At 37.0% G+C, this 15,649-nt stretch overlaps 1 protein-coding gene across 1 annotated transcript in view; it reads left to right on the top strand.

The window, feature by feature from the left end:
- The window catches only part of FGD4 (FYVE, RhoGEF and PH domain containing 4), a 210,040-nt gene that overhangs the window by 145,541 nt on the left and 48,850 nt on the right, over positions 1-15,649 (top strand). The window contains exons 2-3 of the mRNA XM_021690470.1: positions 5,549-5,701; positions 13,151-13,334. Of these exons, the coding sequence (XP_021546145.1) occupies positions 5,549-5,701; positions 13,151-13,334 (337 nt within the window). The remainder of the gene's footprint in view (positions 1-5,548; positions 5,702-13,150; positions 13,335-15,649) is intronic.

Raw genomic sequence — 15,649 nt, 5'->3', positions numbered from 1 at the left:
CTATGGATTTGTTCCCCTTTGCAAAAGGGTTGTAAACCATGAGTTTATAACTTTAATGGGTTTATTTAAAAAAAAAAAAAAAAGAACTAGTTGATCTCTTAATCTAGGCATTTTAGTTAACACATGGGAGATATGACCCTTATTTGAATTTATAGGACAAATGGGGAGATTTTGAAGGGATGATAAGAAAACATTGTTGAAAATGTCTTTTAATATTTTTAGTGGAGAAACCTGGCAGATACCACCTTACCCAGGGACCAAAGTTAATATCACATGTGATAATCACATTGATAACACACAGTGATGTAATACAGTGAGATGGGCACATTGTCTCTATGATGTCCTGCCCTCAAACCCATAAACCCAATTTAATCATGGGACAACGTTAGAGAAACTCAATTTGAGGGACAGTCTACAAAATACCTGACTGTGACTCTTTAAAAGTGCCAGCATCATACAAAACAAGCAAAGACTGAGTAACTCTCTCAGGTTGGGGTGCAATAAGGAGACAATGAGAACTAAATGCCATGTGATATTTTAGATTGGATCCTGTAACAGAAAAGGGATGTTAGTGGAAAAATTAATGAAATCTGAACTAAATCTTTGGTTTAGTGTTGTATCAATATTAAATTTTAGTTTTGATAAATGTACCATGGTTATATAAGATGCTAATTTTAGGAACCTGAATGCAGCTCCCTTTAAATCTAAAAATATTTTAAAGGAAGTTTTGGGGGTGGTGCGGATCATGCCTGGGTGGCTCAGTCAGTTTAACGTCCAACTCTTGGTTTCCACTCGGGTCACCTCAGGGGTTGTGAGATAGAGCCCTACATCAGGCTCTGCGCTCAGATGGGAGTCTGCTTAAAGATTCTCTCCCTCTAATCCAAATCAAAACCTCAGTGAGATACGACCTCACACCAGTCAGAATGGCTAAAATTAACAAGTCAGGAAACGACAGATGTTGGCGGGGATGCGGAGAAGGGGGAACCCTCCTACACTGTTGGTGGGAATGCAAACTGGTGCAACCACTCTGGAAAACAGTATGGAGGTTCCTCAAAAAGTTGAAAATAGAGCTACCATACTATCCAGCAATTGCACTACTGGGTATTTACCCCAAAGATACAAATGAAGGGATCCAAAGGGGTACGTGCACCCCGATGTTTATAGCCGCAATGTCCACAATAGCCAAACTGTGGAAAGAGCCAAGATGTCCATCGACAGATGAATGGGTAAAGAAGAGGTGGTATATATATACAATGGAATATTATGCAGCCACCAAAAGGAATGAGATCTTGCCATTTGCAACGATGTGGATAGAACTGGAGGGAATTCTGCTGAGTGAAATAAGTCAATCAGAGAAAGACTTGTATCATATGACCTCACTGATATGAGGAATTCTTAATCTCAGGAAACAAACTGAGGGTTGCTGGAGTGGGAGGGGAGGGATGGGGTGGCTGGGTGATAGACATTGGGGAGGGTATGTGCTATGGTGAGCACTGTGAATTGTGCAAGACTGTTGAATCACAGATCTGTACCTCTGAAACAAATAATGCAAATATGTTAAGAAAAAGAAAAAAAAGAAGATAGGAGGGGAAGAATGAAGGGGAAATCGGTGGGGGAGATGAACCATGAGAGAGGATGGACTGTGAAAAACAAACTGAGGGTTCTAGAGGGGAGGGGGGTAGGAGGATGGGTTAGCCTGGTGATGGGTATTAAAGAGGGCACGTTCTGCAAGGAGCACTGGGTGTTATGCACAAACAATGAATCATGGAACACTACATCCAAAACTAATGATGTATGGTGATTAACATAACAATAAAAAATTAAAAAATTCTCTCCCTCTGCCTCTCCCCCAGTGCATGCTCACGCTTGTGCGCTCTCTCTCAAATAAAAAATCTTCTGTAAAAAAATGTGGATTTTGTTTGTTTGTTTGTTTTTAAGGTATCTCTTTACTCTGGACAATGTAGTCCTAAAAGTTTGTCTTCCCTAGAACACTACTTCTTACCTCTTAAATCTAAGAGACCCTCTTGTCCCAAGGAGGGGAGTCCATTGAGCTTTTATGGACTAGAGACTTGGTGCAGTTGGAAGAGATGTCATGAATGGTTGAGGCAGTAGAGACATGGCCATAGCAAGGCCAGAAAGATGTGATCTGAGGGAATGGATACTATGGCAAGAGAGCAGGCCTGTAGAATCAGAAACTGAACTTTCTTTTGGAAAGGATGGCCAAAGAGTGTGAAAGAGCTATTTGAGAATGATTTGGCAAAATATAACAATAGCTCAACACAAAGTTTTGCAAATAGGAGACAAAGTCACCCTAACCATTAAGAGGGATTATCTGCCACTCACAAGTGATACAAAAGAAGACCTATAAATGAAAGTGAAGAGTAGTGGCATCCTCTCTGTCTGAAATCAAAGATGAGGCTGGATTGATTGAGAATATCTGAGGCCTTTTGCAGTTAGCCTGTATCAAGGCATTTCTTACAGGAGATGCGACCCAACAAGCATAAATCAGTAACCCAAATGCAGAGGAATGCAAAATGTGTAGGACCATGGCTGAAAAGATTATCAATCCTCAGGAAGAGACATTATTTAAATAGGACCCCTTCCTGCACACTAACATAATATAACTGTACTTGTATCTGAGCCCAAGATTAACTGTTTAGTCACTCTTCTTGGTAAGTTGGAATCTAAAAGTTAATATTAAATTTCTTGAATGGGTGGACCATCTGGTTACAGTTTTGGTTTCAGTTCCCTGTTATGCATTTGGCACCCAAATAAGAACTGTCTCCAAATGTGAATAGGTTGAGTCAGTCATAAACACTCAAAAAAAAAAAAAAGTTTATTTTGCTATTCCAATATGTCAGAAGATGAAGTATTTAATGAAATGGTCCTTTTTTTATTTTATGGCACATTTCTTTACCATGATGTGTTTGACCTAGAACAGTGGTCATCAGCAAACTTTTCATGTAAAAGGCCATTTAATAGGGCGCCTGGGTGGCTCAGTTGGTTAAGCGACTGCTTTCATCTCAGGTCATGATCCTGGAGTCCCTGGATTGAGTCCCGCATCGGGCTCCCTGCTCAGCAGGGAGCCTGCTTCTCCCTCTGACCCTCACCCCTCTCACGTGCTCTCTCTCTCTCATTCTCTCTCTCTCAAATAAATAAAATCTTTAAAAAAAAAAAAAGGCCATTTAATAAATATTTTTGGCTTTGAGGCTCCTGGGTGGCTCAGTCGGTTAAGTGTCTGCCTTCCACTCAGGTCGTGATCCCAAAGTCCCGGGATGGAGTCCCACATCTGGCTCCCTGCGCAGCAGGGAGTCTGCTTCTCCCTCTGCCCCTCACCCCGCTCTGGCTCTCATGCCCCCCCCCCCCAATAAATAAATAAAATCTTTGAAAAATATATTTTTGGCTTTGTAGCTACAAATGGCCTCTGCTGCCTATTTGTCATTGCTTTTTTTTTTCCTTAACCCTTTAAAAATGTTTTCTGTGTCTTTCACCATATTTTCATACTTTGTGATAGTGGCTAAAGTTTGCAGACTGGTGTTAAGCAATGATCTAAAATCAAGTTTCTAGCTGTAGATTTATTGCACTGACCAAAAAAACTGTAAACGTGACTTTAATGGATTTATAAGAAAATGGATATGTAGTTGATTTCTTACTGCAGGCCTTTTGGCACATTCATGGGAGTACTCTCTAATAAATATGACACTTGCATAAAACCCATCATACCCTGAAAGTTTGCTATCCAGAAATAAAGGGCCTAATTTTTAATTTCAAGTTACTTACTCAAGACATCTTTTGTTTCTGAATAGGCTAATTATTAAAGTGGTTTCATCTTTTAATATGTAATGTGGTGATTTATTTTTCAAAGATTCAGTATAATCTGTTTTCTCATTTAACCCATTAGCTGCCTCCTTTTTATAGTTTTGTTGCTATAAGTCACATTCTTGCTTTCAGTGCCTCATTTTACAATCACATTATAGTTTCTGCCTCTGACTTGCAGCTCATCTCTGGCTTTTCACTGTTTCTGTCTTGAGGCCATACTTCCAGACCCCATCTGGAGGCCTTTAGGACCCGGAAGCCATCCTTGGGATCACTGTGGAACAAACATCCTAATGCTCCTAAAAGGCTGAGTGGTTAGATACCATGCTACAGATTATTTAGAGTTATATTTTGCCCACTTCACATGGTTTTTCTAAAAAGGTAGATAGGATCACACCTTTAAAGATTTGAGCTTTTATTTCTTCTGTTTGCATTTGTCATAATATACTGTCAAATCTATAAATCTTGCATTCAAAGCCTCTGTTCTGTTTGGCTAAACAGTGCTTAATCCAGCTGGCAGCCCATTTTAGCAGAAGGGTGTCTGATGAAAACCCATTTACTTGGTTGTAGCACTGGATCTCTTGAACTTGTCGACAATACTCAGAATGGTTAATATCTTAAAATTTGTTTTACCAAGGTAAATTTCAAGGAGAACACAGAAAATAAAGTAGCGTGTGCAGTTTTTAATTTGTACTGTTTAATAATCAAAATGGAATTTTTTTACTCAGTAAAAAGTTGGTTGGGTTTTATTAGCATTTGTTTTGAATAATTAAGGCTTTTGATCTCTTATAGTTCTCTCTCTAGATATTTGAATTCTATGAAATGAAACTCTGTTTATTTAAACAGTGATAGTTTCTTAAATGGAATACTTTAGTCATCATAATATTCCTAGTAGAAATTTTATTTTCTCCTAAGCAGGGTCTAGTCTGTTGTTAATATCACTGGGTCAACCAGAAGAAAGGGAAATTTAATAAGAGTAGTATAAAGAGAAAACAGTGGCATGTGATTTCTTAAAAAGTCTCTGGAATTCAGCAGTTAACTTCTTATATCAGGAATCGAACAAAAAATTGATCTATTTTCCTACATCTATGTCTTACGATGTATTTCAGTCTCTTAACATTTTAGAGTTCTGAGTTATAGATATGACAGTATAATCTGTATAATCCTTTTTTTTTTAAATGTGGGTATTAGCTTATATATGTAGATGTGGAGTCTGAGTAAACTCGTGAGTGAGAGGAGTGTGTGTGTATTTGTTCGTTTCTCACTGAACCATTCTTCTAGAATCTTTAGGTCAGCTGTCATGTCAGTGCTTTCCTGCTTTGTTCTTTCGAGTCAGTCTAGTCACTCGATGACTGGTGACTGGCCGCTGGAAAGGAACGCTTGCAACAGATGAGTGCTGGGGCCCTCCAGTTCTCGCCTTCCCCTGTAGCAGCTGCATCCTGCCCTTTCTGTGGCCCTACAAGGAAAGGAGGGAGAGAGGGCGGGGGTGTGCATGTGTGCGCGCTTGCACGCGTGTGTGGTGATCTCTGTCAGTATGCATTACAAGGTTTCTCAAGCACGCGGAATGAAATCTTTCCCAAGAAATTCTGTCAAGGCCAGCACACACGGGAAATGTATTGCTATGCTTAGTCTGTACCTGTGATTGTTTTTGTTTCATGGGACATTTAACTCATGGGACATAGCTGCGCTCCACCTCTCTGTTTACCTGACCTTTCTTTTTGAACTCTTCCAGGCAGCAGTACCTGTCCAAAGATCACTATAGTTCCACCTTGTTTGAAAAGAAGCACGACCCCACTGGTTGATGAGAATGTATCTAATGAAGAGGCTCAGGGAATAAATGGAAAAACACCCACGAAACACTCAGCTGCAAGTCCAAAGCCACAAGGTATGGGTTTTGTTTGTTTGTTTGTTTTTGATCAGGTTGGGTGTTTTGTTATTGATGAAGGCTACCCAGAAGAATGATAATGACTAAGAAAGAGTTTAAAGCTTTAAATGGAAATATTGGGTGCATTTATTTTTTTTCAGGGAAAAAATCAGTCTCAGGCAGAGTTGGGTATTTGTTCTGCTCCTAAAACACCTTATACATTTTTCTAATATAATTCTTTTCTCATTGCTGAAATTTACATGTCCCCTTAAGGTGACTGTGATCACTTCATGCATTATCCTTGACCTAGTACATGGCCTGACTTACTATTTGCATAATAAATGTATGACAAATGAATGACTACTGTCAGAAAATCAGTATGACTTGCTAGATGTCAGAGGATCTGTGAAACAGATAATTGTAAAACCGTGCTTAATATACTTCGTAAGAATGTGATTTTATACTATTCAGGAACTGGGGCTTGAAAAGGCTTCTTAGTAAAGTCATCCACAATTATTAAAATAAATGGCTCCTCCATTCAAGAATTGAGCAGTCAACAAGGGGAAAAACAATTACAGTGGTGGAAATCTTTGAATGTTTTGTTCAGGGACCATTTCCTTTTGGCAATAAATTTCTAGTGAACTGGATATTAGCTTATTTAAAGAGCACAGAACTTCAATTTTGATGACAGAAAGTAAGACCTTTGGAAATATTAACACAAAACTGAGCCCTACTGTGATTTAATGTGTAGTTTCTTCCAATAGATTTTTATTTGTACCAAATGCTGAACATTCAGCCAAGAAACAATACTGGGCATTTTCAGAATTAATATATATTTTGGGAAAAAATAAATTTCTATTTGATTTATGTTGTATTTACTTTGGTCTCTTTCTTGTTCTTTGAAAGAAAAGTTGTTACAGAGAACACATCATAAAAGAACAAGTGTTACTCTTTAAAGTTCTTATGTTTTTAGGATTTCTGAGTCTTAAAGGCGCTTAAACAGAAAGGGGCTTAAAATAGAATCTGCCAGATTGTGGGATGTTTTTCTTTTTGTTCTCACTACTGGCTATATTTGTGGTAGTGTGGGGTAAGGCTATCAAAGAGTGAGGTCAGATAATTGGTGATTGAAATGAATGACTCATTCATGAGTTCATAACCTTTTCTTTTGATCATATTCCTCCCTATATAATTGATATGAATATGAACATAGAAATTTTTTTGATCATGGTTTAAGCTATTTTATTTGCCAAATACAAAATTCCATCTTGCTCGTTAGACCTGAGCTGACAGAGATCAAATGAAGTAAGAATATAAAAAATGAATGTAATTCAGTTTTATGTAATTGCCCAGATTACAAACAGGAATTTCATTATTTATAAAGCCTTTTTTGGGAAGATGCATTACTTCATTGTTTTTCATAGTTCATTGAGATAAATTACAGCAGTGTCCTTCCTGAGCTGCTGTGTGCCAAAATAATCATATTCTTTAGGGAGCTAACACTTGATCTTGCTTTTGCTGATTGGAATTATATTAAAGTCAATATATTGATTATTTAAATACATACTTCCTGTTCTGAATATGGATTGATATCTATAATTTTACCTAACTACAGGGGCTATTTCCAGGTATTAAATGATTTAGAGAACATTGTACTTTTTTAAAAATACTCTCATTCATTGCTTGGCCCGTTCCTGGTTCCCCAGCTAAAATTTTAACCCCACTGTCACCTTTGACATTTCATATTTCCTCTTACCTACTTTATTTTTTCTCATTCATTACAATCTGGCCTACTCTGTATGTCACTCATCCATCTTAGTTTATTTCTGCCTTTGGACTGCCAATCCCCCATGGCATCACAGGCCTTCAGTAATACTTGTTGAATGACTCCCTGCTCCATCGCCACGTTTCCTCTACTTTGTTTCTGCTGTTCTTTGTTCAAAACTTGGAAGAATGTGTGCTATATAGAGAAAAACATGCAGGAAATGAGGCTACATCTTAGTATTGTCAGATCAGCTGCCAAGTAAATTGGGCACTACTTACTTATTAACCAAATAAAAGTGTTCCCCACCCTCTAGTGGAGAGAAGCTTACTTTTAATTTCTCCAAACCCTTCAGAATATTTGGGTGACTGAGGCAGAGAAAGGAAGGGGTCATTAATAGGGACTTCCTGTACAGATCAAGGGATTATCATGCTGATACCTTTATTCCCACTTCATGGCAAATCCCTTACAAATTATGAATGGGGAGCCTACTGAGGCTTCAAGATCCATTATGTAATTTTAATTTAATTGAAGATTCTTATTTTAGAGAAGTGTTCTCAACTGGAGATAATTTTGCAGCCCCCCACCCCATGGCCCTCACTTGATATTGTCTAGAGACTTTTTTGCTTGACCCCACGTGTGGAAGTTTCTAACGGCAGCCAGTGGGGAGAGGGTAGAGATGCTGTTCAACATCATACAGTGCACAGGCCAGCCCCCCAAAACAAAGAATTATCTGACCTGAAATGTCAGTAGTTTGAGAAACTCTTATCTGGATCCTCAAAAGAGCTCATAATTAAATCTTTTTTTCTCCTGTGGAGTGCTAATAATATCGTAGCTACAATTTATTTTATTTAAAGGGAGGGACAATATTGAATACCTTTATTAGTGGTGATTATATAGTAATGTTTCTGGAACAACATCAGGTTTATATTTTTGTGTTTATTAATAAGTAAGTTATGGGGATATAGTGTACAGCTTGGTGACTATAGTTAATAATACTGTGATGTATATTTGAAAATTGCTGAATAGAGATCCTAAAAGTTCTCAACCCATGAAAAAAATTGTAACTGTGTGGTGATGGATGTTAATTAGACTTTAGTGATCATTTCACAATATATACAAATATTGAATCATATTATAAACCTGTAATTAATATAATGTATGTCAATTATATCAATTAAAAAATACCAACAAGTATTTTTGAACAATTATAATTTTAAAACAATGAAAGAGCTAAATTTTAGATTAGATAAGCTTCCATTTGAATCTAAGTAAGAGCCTGTAGCTTTTTTGAAATAGATTCCTTTAATAGTTAGGGCTTGTTTTGCCTCAGCCTCAGAAAATACCCTAAAGCCTTGGAAAACAATGGTTTATTCACTTCATACCAATCCTACCCGTCAAACAAATAAATTACTGAGCAACTTCCAATATAAGTCTGTCTTCTTGTTAACCACTTTTAATATTGAACTATTTCCTGCCGTGCTAGACATAACTCAAAATAACTTCTTTAGCAATTAAAGTTAATAGTTCTTTTTCTCTCAGGAGCTCGATCCACAGCATTCTCCATAATTGTTTATTTTGCAGAGCCCATATATTATTACTCATCAATCATTAAACCTTAATGTTTAAAAAAAAGTTTCATAAACTTCGAAAGCCACATTATTGTATGAATAATTTAAGTAAATGTGAGGTACTCAAATGCATTTCATTTTCTTCTAAAGTAAAGAATCCTGTGTGTAATGTTCCATTCTTAAAGTATAATATGTTATCAATTCATAATGTATTAAAAATAGCCAGCTGTGTAGGGCACCTGGTTGGCTCAGTTGGTAGAACATGCGACTCTTGATCTCAGGGCTGTGAGTTCGAGCCCCACGTTGGGCTAGAGTTTACATAAAAAAGAAATGGGCAGCTGTTGTTTTTCATAGTAAGTAAAATGAGACTAATCACAATCCACTAGTAGTCCCCAAACTTAAACTGGCAATTCATTCTTTTCATGCTCGGTAATTATTTCGGATGGTTGGAAATTTTTAAATAAATTGTTTTGTTCTATTTACGGTCTGTAAAATTGACTGCAATAGAGCCCATTTACTTAGAGTCAACTAGATATCTTAAAATTAGCATGTCCATAACTGGACTACTGATCTCTCCAAAAATTACTTTACCTCTTGTGGTCAGTTGATGACAGTTCCATCCTTCCAGTGGTTCAGGCCAAAGGTTTCCAGAGTCATCCTTGACTCCTCTCTCTTTCTCTCATACCTCACATTTATTCTATCAGGAAGTCTACTCAGAAAACATACTGGAATCCACCTGTTTCTCACTACCTCCTTCTAAGTACCGTTATTTCGCCTGAATTTCTGCAGTAGTCTCCTGACTCTTCTCCCTGCTTCTACCTTGTTCCCACCCTGTTTCCTGACATCCTCAACAAAGCGGCCAGAGTGACATAGTTGGCTAGAAGTCCTGTCATGTTACTCCTTTGCACAGAACTCCAGTGACTTCTCATTTCACTCAAAGTCACTCTTCTTACAGGGCACCACCAGGTTCTGCGTTATCAGGTTATCAGGCCCTCCCTCTGACCTCAGTACCTTCTCTTGCCTATTTGCTGCTTTGGCTTCAGGCACATTGGCTTCCATTGTCTCTAGCTTGGTCTCTACTGGATGGAATACTCTTCCCAAAATAACTCCCTCAACTTCAAGTCTTCTTCAAATCTGAACTTTTCAGAGGCCCACTTTGAATACCGTACTTAATATAATACTGCAATCTGTCCTTCCCCCCCCATTCCCTATACTCCAAATCCCTTTTATCTTGTTCTTGTATTAGCCCTCCCCCTTTTTTCTTAGCTCTCACCACCTTCTCATATATGGTTTACTTATTAGGTTTTTTGTTTCTTATCTTTCCTTTTGTTTATTGATAAGATCAAGTACATACAACTTAAGAGGTATTCAGTAAATACTGAATTAATGAAAAAGTAAAAATTTAAAGAAACCCTGTATTGATATGTAAGAATTTCTTTAAGATATGTATTTTGGAAATGTCAAGTTCCTAATGGTTCTGTTAATTTATATTCCCTCTCAAAATGTATGAGATATCATATTGCTTGATATCCTCACTGACACTTGGTATCGTCAGATTTAAAATTTTTGGTTAACCTGATGGGGCTGAAGTAGAATCCTATTTTAGATTTAATTTTCATTTCCCTGATTATTAGTGAGGTTGAACACTGTTTTTTCTATTTACATCCATTGGGCTGTAGGGGGGAGAAATACTATGTTGAGTTTCAGACATACTAAACGGAGGTGCTGATAGAACACCTAGGGGATGTCCAGAGAGCATTTGGAAATGTTGACCTCCATAGGGTAGCAGATAGAAATGATGAGAGAGGGGGCAGGGGAGGGGAAGATGAGAGTCCTTTTTACTCATCAGTTCTGTTTTTTGACCAAAGTACACATTATTTCCCCCTAAGGCAGTGTTTCTGACGCTTTAGCCATTCATGTATCATCTTGAGATTTTTGTCATATACATGTAACATTTGTGCTCTTTTATTTAAAATGTGCATATTTACTTTATTTTCCATTTGGGTTATCTCCCTTGATGAGATGCCTCCTCTGTGCTTCTCAAATAACAGTACCCAATGCCCACTTTTATCAACCTCATTAAACTGTCTCCTCACTAGACTATGAATTCCTTGATGACGTTAATTTGTTCCTTCATGTATTCCACAAATTTGCCAAGCACTGTGTACGTGGTTACTGTGAATATATTTGTGATCAAAATAAACTTGTTTCTTACCCTCACAGAACCCCAGGCTTGTGGAAGAGAAAGCTTTACATTATAGTATACTTAATATTTTATTTCTCGTTTATTTAATACTATTTATGACTACTTAATCATAGTGATTTATTATAAGCACTTTGGAGAAAAAGTACACAATGCTATGAAACAGTTTGAGGTAAGCATAATTGAAATGGGAAAAGTCAGTGGAGTTACCTCTGAGAAACTGGCTGATACGTATCATCATTTGAGTCTTCTAAGCATCTAACAGTGTCTGATATGTAATAAATAATGTTCACTGAGTAAACTCTAGATGAATAACAATTTTATAACAATTTTTATAGAATTATAAAGAACACATTCACTTCCTTTTTTGAATATTCTAATTAGGAATGTTGAAATTATTCTTAATATTAAAACTTTTTTTTTTTCTGTGGGATATTGTCATAGTTTGCTATTTTGGTATATATTCTACACAGGAAATTTTTCCTTAAAATTAACAAATATCACACTTTTATAAGTCCCTTCTTTCTCAATGGATACTATATTTAACCATCCCCCCTGAGCATTTCTTGGAAAATAACACCATTTCCGTAAAAAGAAGCATGCCATTTTTTAATTGGGATTTTCTTCTTGTGTTGAAAGGGAATGAGGTGAATTAATTGTTATACCTGTAGTTTATTGTGATATGCTTTTTTTTTTTCCTTCTTTGTAAGAATTGGTAACTCATAGAAATAATGACATCTAAGCCAGTGAGCATCAGGCAACTGTCAGCCAAGTTTATAGAAGAAATGAGATGACTGAAGACCAGGGTAACCAGCTGGGGAAAAATGGGGCATGTAATTAGGAGACATGATTCCCTTCCCTTCCTTGGGAAGTCAGGACAAGGATTTAAAAAAAGAAAAACAATGATTTTATTTGATTTGTTAGAACCAGTTATAGAAAAACGCATACATGTTATATAATCCTTGACCCAGAATGTTAATCTAAGAGGAAAATTATATTGGTTTTCAAAATTGAAGTAATTCCTGTACTGATAAAGCAAGCACTTATTTTCTCATCTACAGAATTTCTCATCTGTTAGAGAAATTCCGTAGATTTTAATATTTCAGGAAATGATCTGTTAACTGAGGGAAGGACTTAATGCTAAGCAAGTAGTTTGTGGTGTATTAATACAAGCCAACTATAAACATAGCAGACAATAATAACAGAACTCCTATAACCCCCTTTTGCTGGTTTTATGATAAGGAGCAATGCTGACAGGGGAAGGAATTAGAGTCTGGGTACCAGTCATAAAATCAGATCAGCCTTATTCTTCCAGGGCAATCACTTAACCACTCTGAACCTTCATAGACCTAAGAGACGAATAATGCTACCTACCTCAAAGGACTGTAAAGTGAAAAATTTCATCTAAGATCAAATGAGATCAGGTGCTTTTTGTTAAATGGGAAGATGCTATAGTAATTACTGTTGTTTGATATTGTTTTGTTGGCTTTTTATGTCTAATTTACTAGCTCTGGATTCTGTTATATTAGCTATTACTCTATAATTAGAAAATCTGTTTTGTAACAAGCAGTGTATCCCTAGGAATTAGTTTCAAATTTAGTACTTTCTTTTCTCCATTTAGATAAGTAACTGCTATGTTATCTCTAGTAGACGTTGGAAGGTCACAGCAATACGCAGATCCCTAGATGCTTAATAAAGCCATATTTAAAATGACCTAAAATTAAAAGAGAACCACTTGAATCTTGGAGGTGGGATTTCCACAGGACACAACAAATGTCCTAGATAGAGATCCCTTGGTTAAGATTCAGTACAAATTAGACAGACTCCTTTACAAAAGTTTGATAATGCTGAAGATTTTTGCACCCAGGCCACCAGTTTCATTTGTAATGGAATACATATCAGTGAAATACTGAATTCTTTTAATTCTTTTTCTACAGTGCCTCCAAAGCCATTACGTCTGCAGAATTCACCTTTGTCCCATATACACCAAAACCCCAGGCATAAAGCTTTATCTAGTGAGAAACCAAGGATGGAGGAAGTTAAACCTGCCTCTGCTTCTTGTGTCTCAAAAGAAAAACCCAGTAAGGTATCAGATCTCATCAGTCGCTTTGAAGGAGGCAGGTAAGAGCTAATTCACAATGGGAGAAAGAGGAGGGGTGAAGAAAGCTGGGTTGTGTGTGTGTGTGTGTGTGTGTGTGTGTGTTTAAGATGATGGAGTAATACATACTGCATGGAGCACTGGGTGTTATACGAAAACAATGGATCGTGGATCACTACATCAAAAACTAATGATGTATTGTATGGTGACTAACATAATATAATAAAATTTAAAAAAAAAGATGATGGAGTAATAGATTTTCTAAATCATAAGTATTCTACTAGGTTTTGGTAGGCTTTTAGAAAGAGTAAATTTTAAAAATACTTAAACTTGCCCTAATATGAATTGTCATTTACTCTATATTCCTGATGTGCAGCACAGTCTCTGCCACCAGCTTTTTCATCACATTGTGTGTCGTATAGATCAACTGATATGCGCTCTCATTTCCTTTGTATCTGCATATGTCACATTGTTTTATGCCTCGGGGTCATGCCGTGGGTAGCTAGCTGTCTGGGTTGGGAAAGCAAGAGGTTGTCTCTCCTTGTTTCTCACTTGGCATGTTTGTGGCTGGAATTTCTGCCGGCCTATGCCATCTCTGTGGCCTTCTTTCTGACCTACTTTTTATTTAACCTGAGTCTTCAGTATCCATTCAGCCCCCTTCCCCTTCCCCCGCCCCCACTCCCTTGTATCGTACTAGGTTTTGTGAGGAGACGTTGCCAGTAGCAAAATAAATGCTAAGTTTCAGTTTTGTATTTATTAGATATAATTTTATATTCTTTAGTCCTAATGTTTCAAAAAACGTAGGCAAAATATGAATTTCTCACTTGAAGATAAAAATAAACACCCATAAGTTGCTTTTCTCCTTTATGACCTCAATTGCTTTTTCTTAGAATTCCCATCACTGACATAAATAGAATTAAAAAAAAAATTTTATCGGAAGGATTTTAATTTTCTCTGTCACCAAAAGTTTATATTTGATTAAACAATGTATATAACCTCTCTTTCATACTTGAAGGCAAATATTTCCATTCATTCCAGTGTAATAGTTGGGAATGGTTTCCTGCTAGGTGATTGCATTATTTATTTGCAGGATTTATCGTTATTTACATAGTGGATCATAGCTTGGAAATACTTACAGAAATCTTCTGAAAATTGTGACCAAGTACAAAACTGCAATATCCTTCATTTAAAATGAGACTATATTTAGAAACAAGTTCTTGAGAAGAAAAGTAGTTCAGAAGCCTGTCTTCATTTTCATTCCCAATCAATTGTGGGAACTTGAGTCATAAATATTTAAACTTCAACATCTCTTCCTCTGAAGTGGGAATTTTAATACCTTTGCTATCTTAAATTATAGTAATCTTTGCCAGAATTATTTAATTCCACTTTAAATTTTTTTCTCAGGGCAAGTTGATTCAGTAGCACAGAGAGTGACCCTTCATATTTGCAGATTCTCGGGGCCATGTCCAATGACTGCATAATATCAGGAAGGGCTGTAGCCCTGATCCCTGTCTGTAGTGCATACCAGATTCGGGGGGAGCTGTGGGAAGCCCTTAATGGGTCAGTATTGAAAAGGTGGAGCCTTCTGATTCTCACCATTTTGGTAACCCACCATTTGCATTCCTGTCCATACACAAAATGTACATAGTTCTTCCACATATTAGTACCAGTTTTCTTTTACTCCTTCAGACTTCACAGGTTCAGAGTCATTTTTGACGCAAAGTTTGAAGGTTGTATCTAAGGAGAGATATGTTGTAACCTAGATATTTTAAGCAAACTTATTCTAAGTGCAGACAGAATGTAATGTGAGCATTTTGGCAAATCTGGTGAAGGGGTGTTACTTGTAGCAGAGTCTACTGCCAGTACGAGAAATGAATATATGTTCTTAGTGAGGTATTACCAGTAGGAACTGGCCCTAAAAGTGTGTGAATGGGTTAGCGTTGCATTGAGTCTATAGGACTTGAATGGGAAGTTGTATTTCTTGTCGAGTGATGTCCATGTGCCTACAGTATGCATAGCTTTCAGGTTTTACCCCAGTTTTTACAGCTTAAAGTGGCATTTTGAGGAATAGAGATTCAGCAGGCCAAGTTACCACTGTAAACTGACAGGAAGAGAGTGGGGTCATAGGTTACTAACTATTAGACTGCACTATTAAGACTATGTATCAGAATTTTGCTCCTTGCAGTAATGCAAGTAACGCTATTATATTAAGGTGAGTGATTTGGAGGATGTATTTGGAGCACCTGAATTTTATTATTTATGTATGTAAGTATTACTACGGTTCCTTCTTTCTTCCTTCCTTCCTTCCTTCCTTCCTTCCTTCCTTCCTTCCTTCCTT

The sequence above is a fragment of the Neomonachus schauinslandi genome, chromosome 5 (genome assembly GCF_002201575.2).
Source record: "Neomonachus schauinslandi chromosome 5, ASM220157v2, whole genome shotgun sequence".
Lineage (NCBI taxonomy): Eukaryota > Metazoa > Chordata > Mammalia > Carnivora > Phocidae > Neomonachus > Neomonachus schauinslandi.
This window is presented reverse-complemented; position numbering and strand designations above follow the sequence as displayed.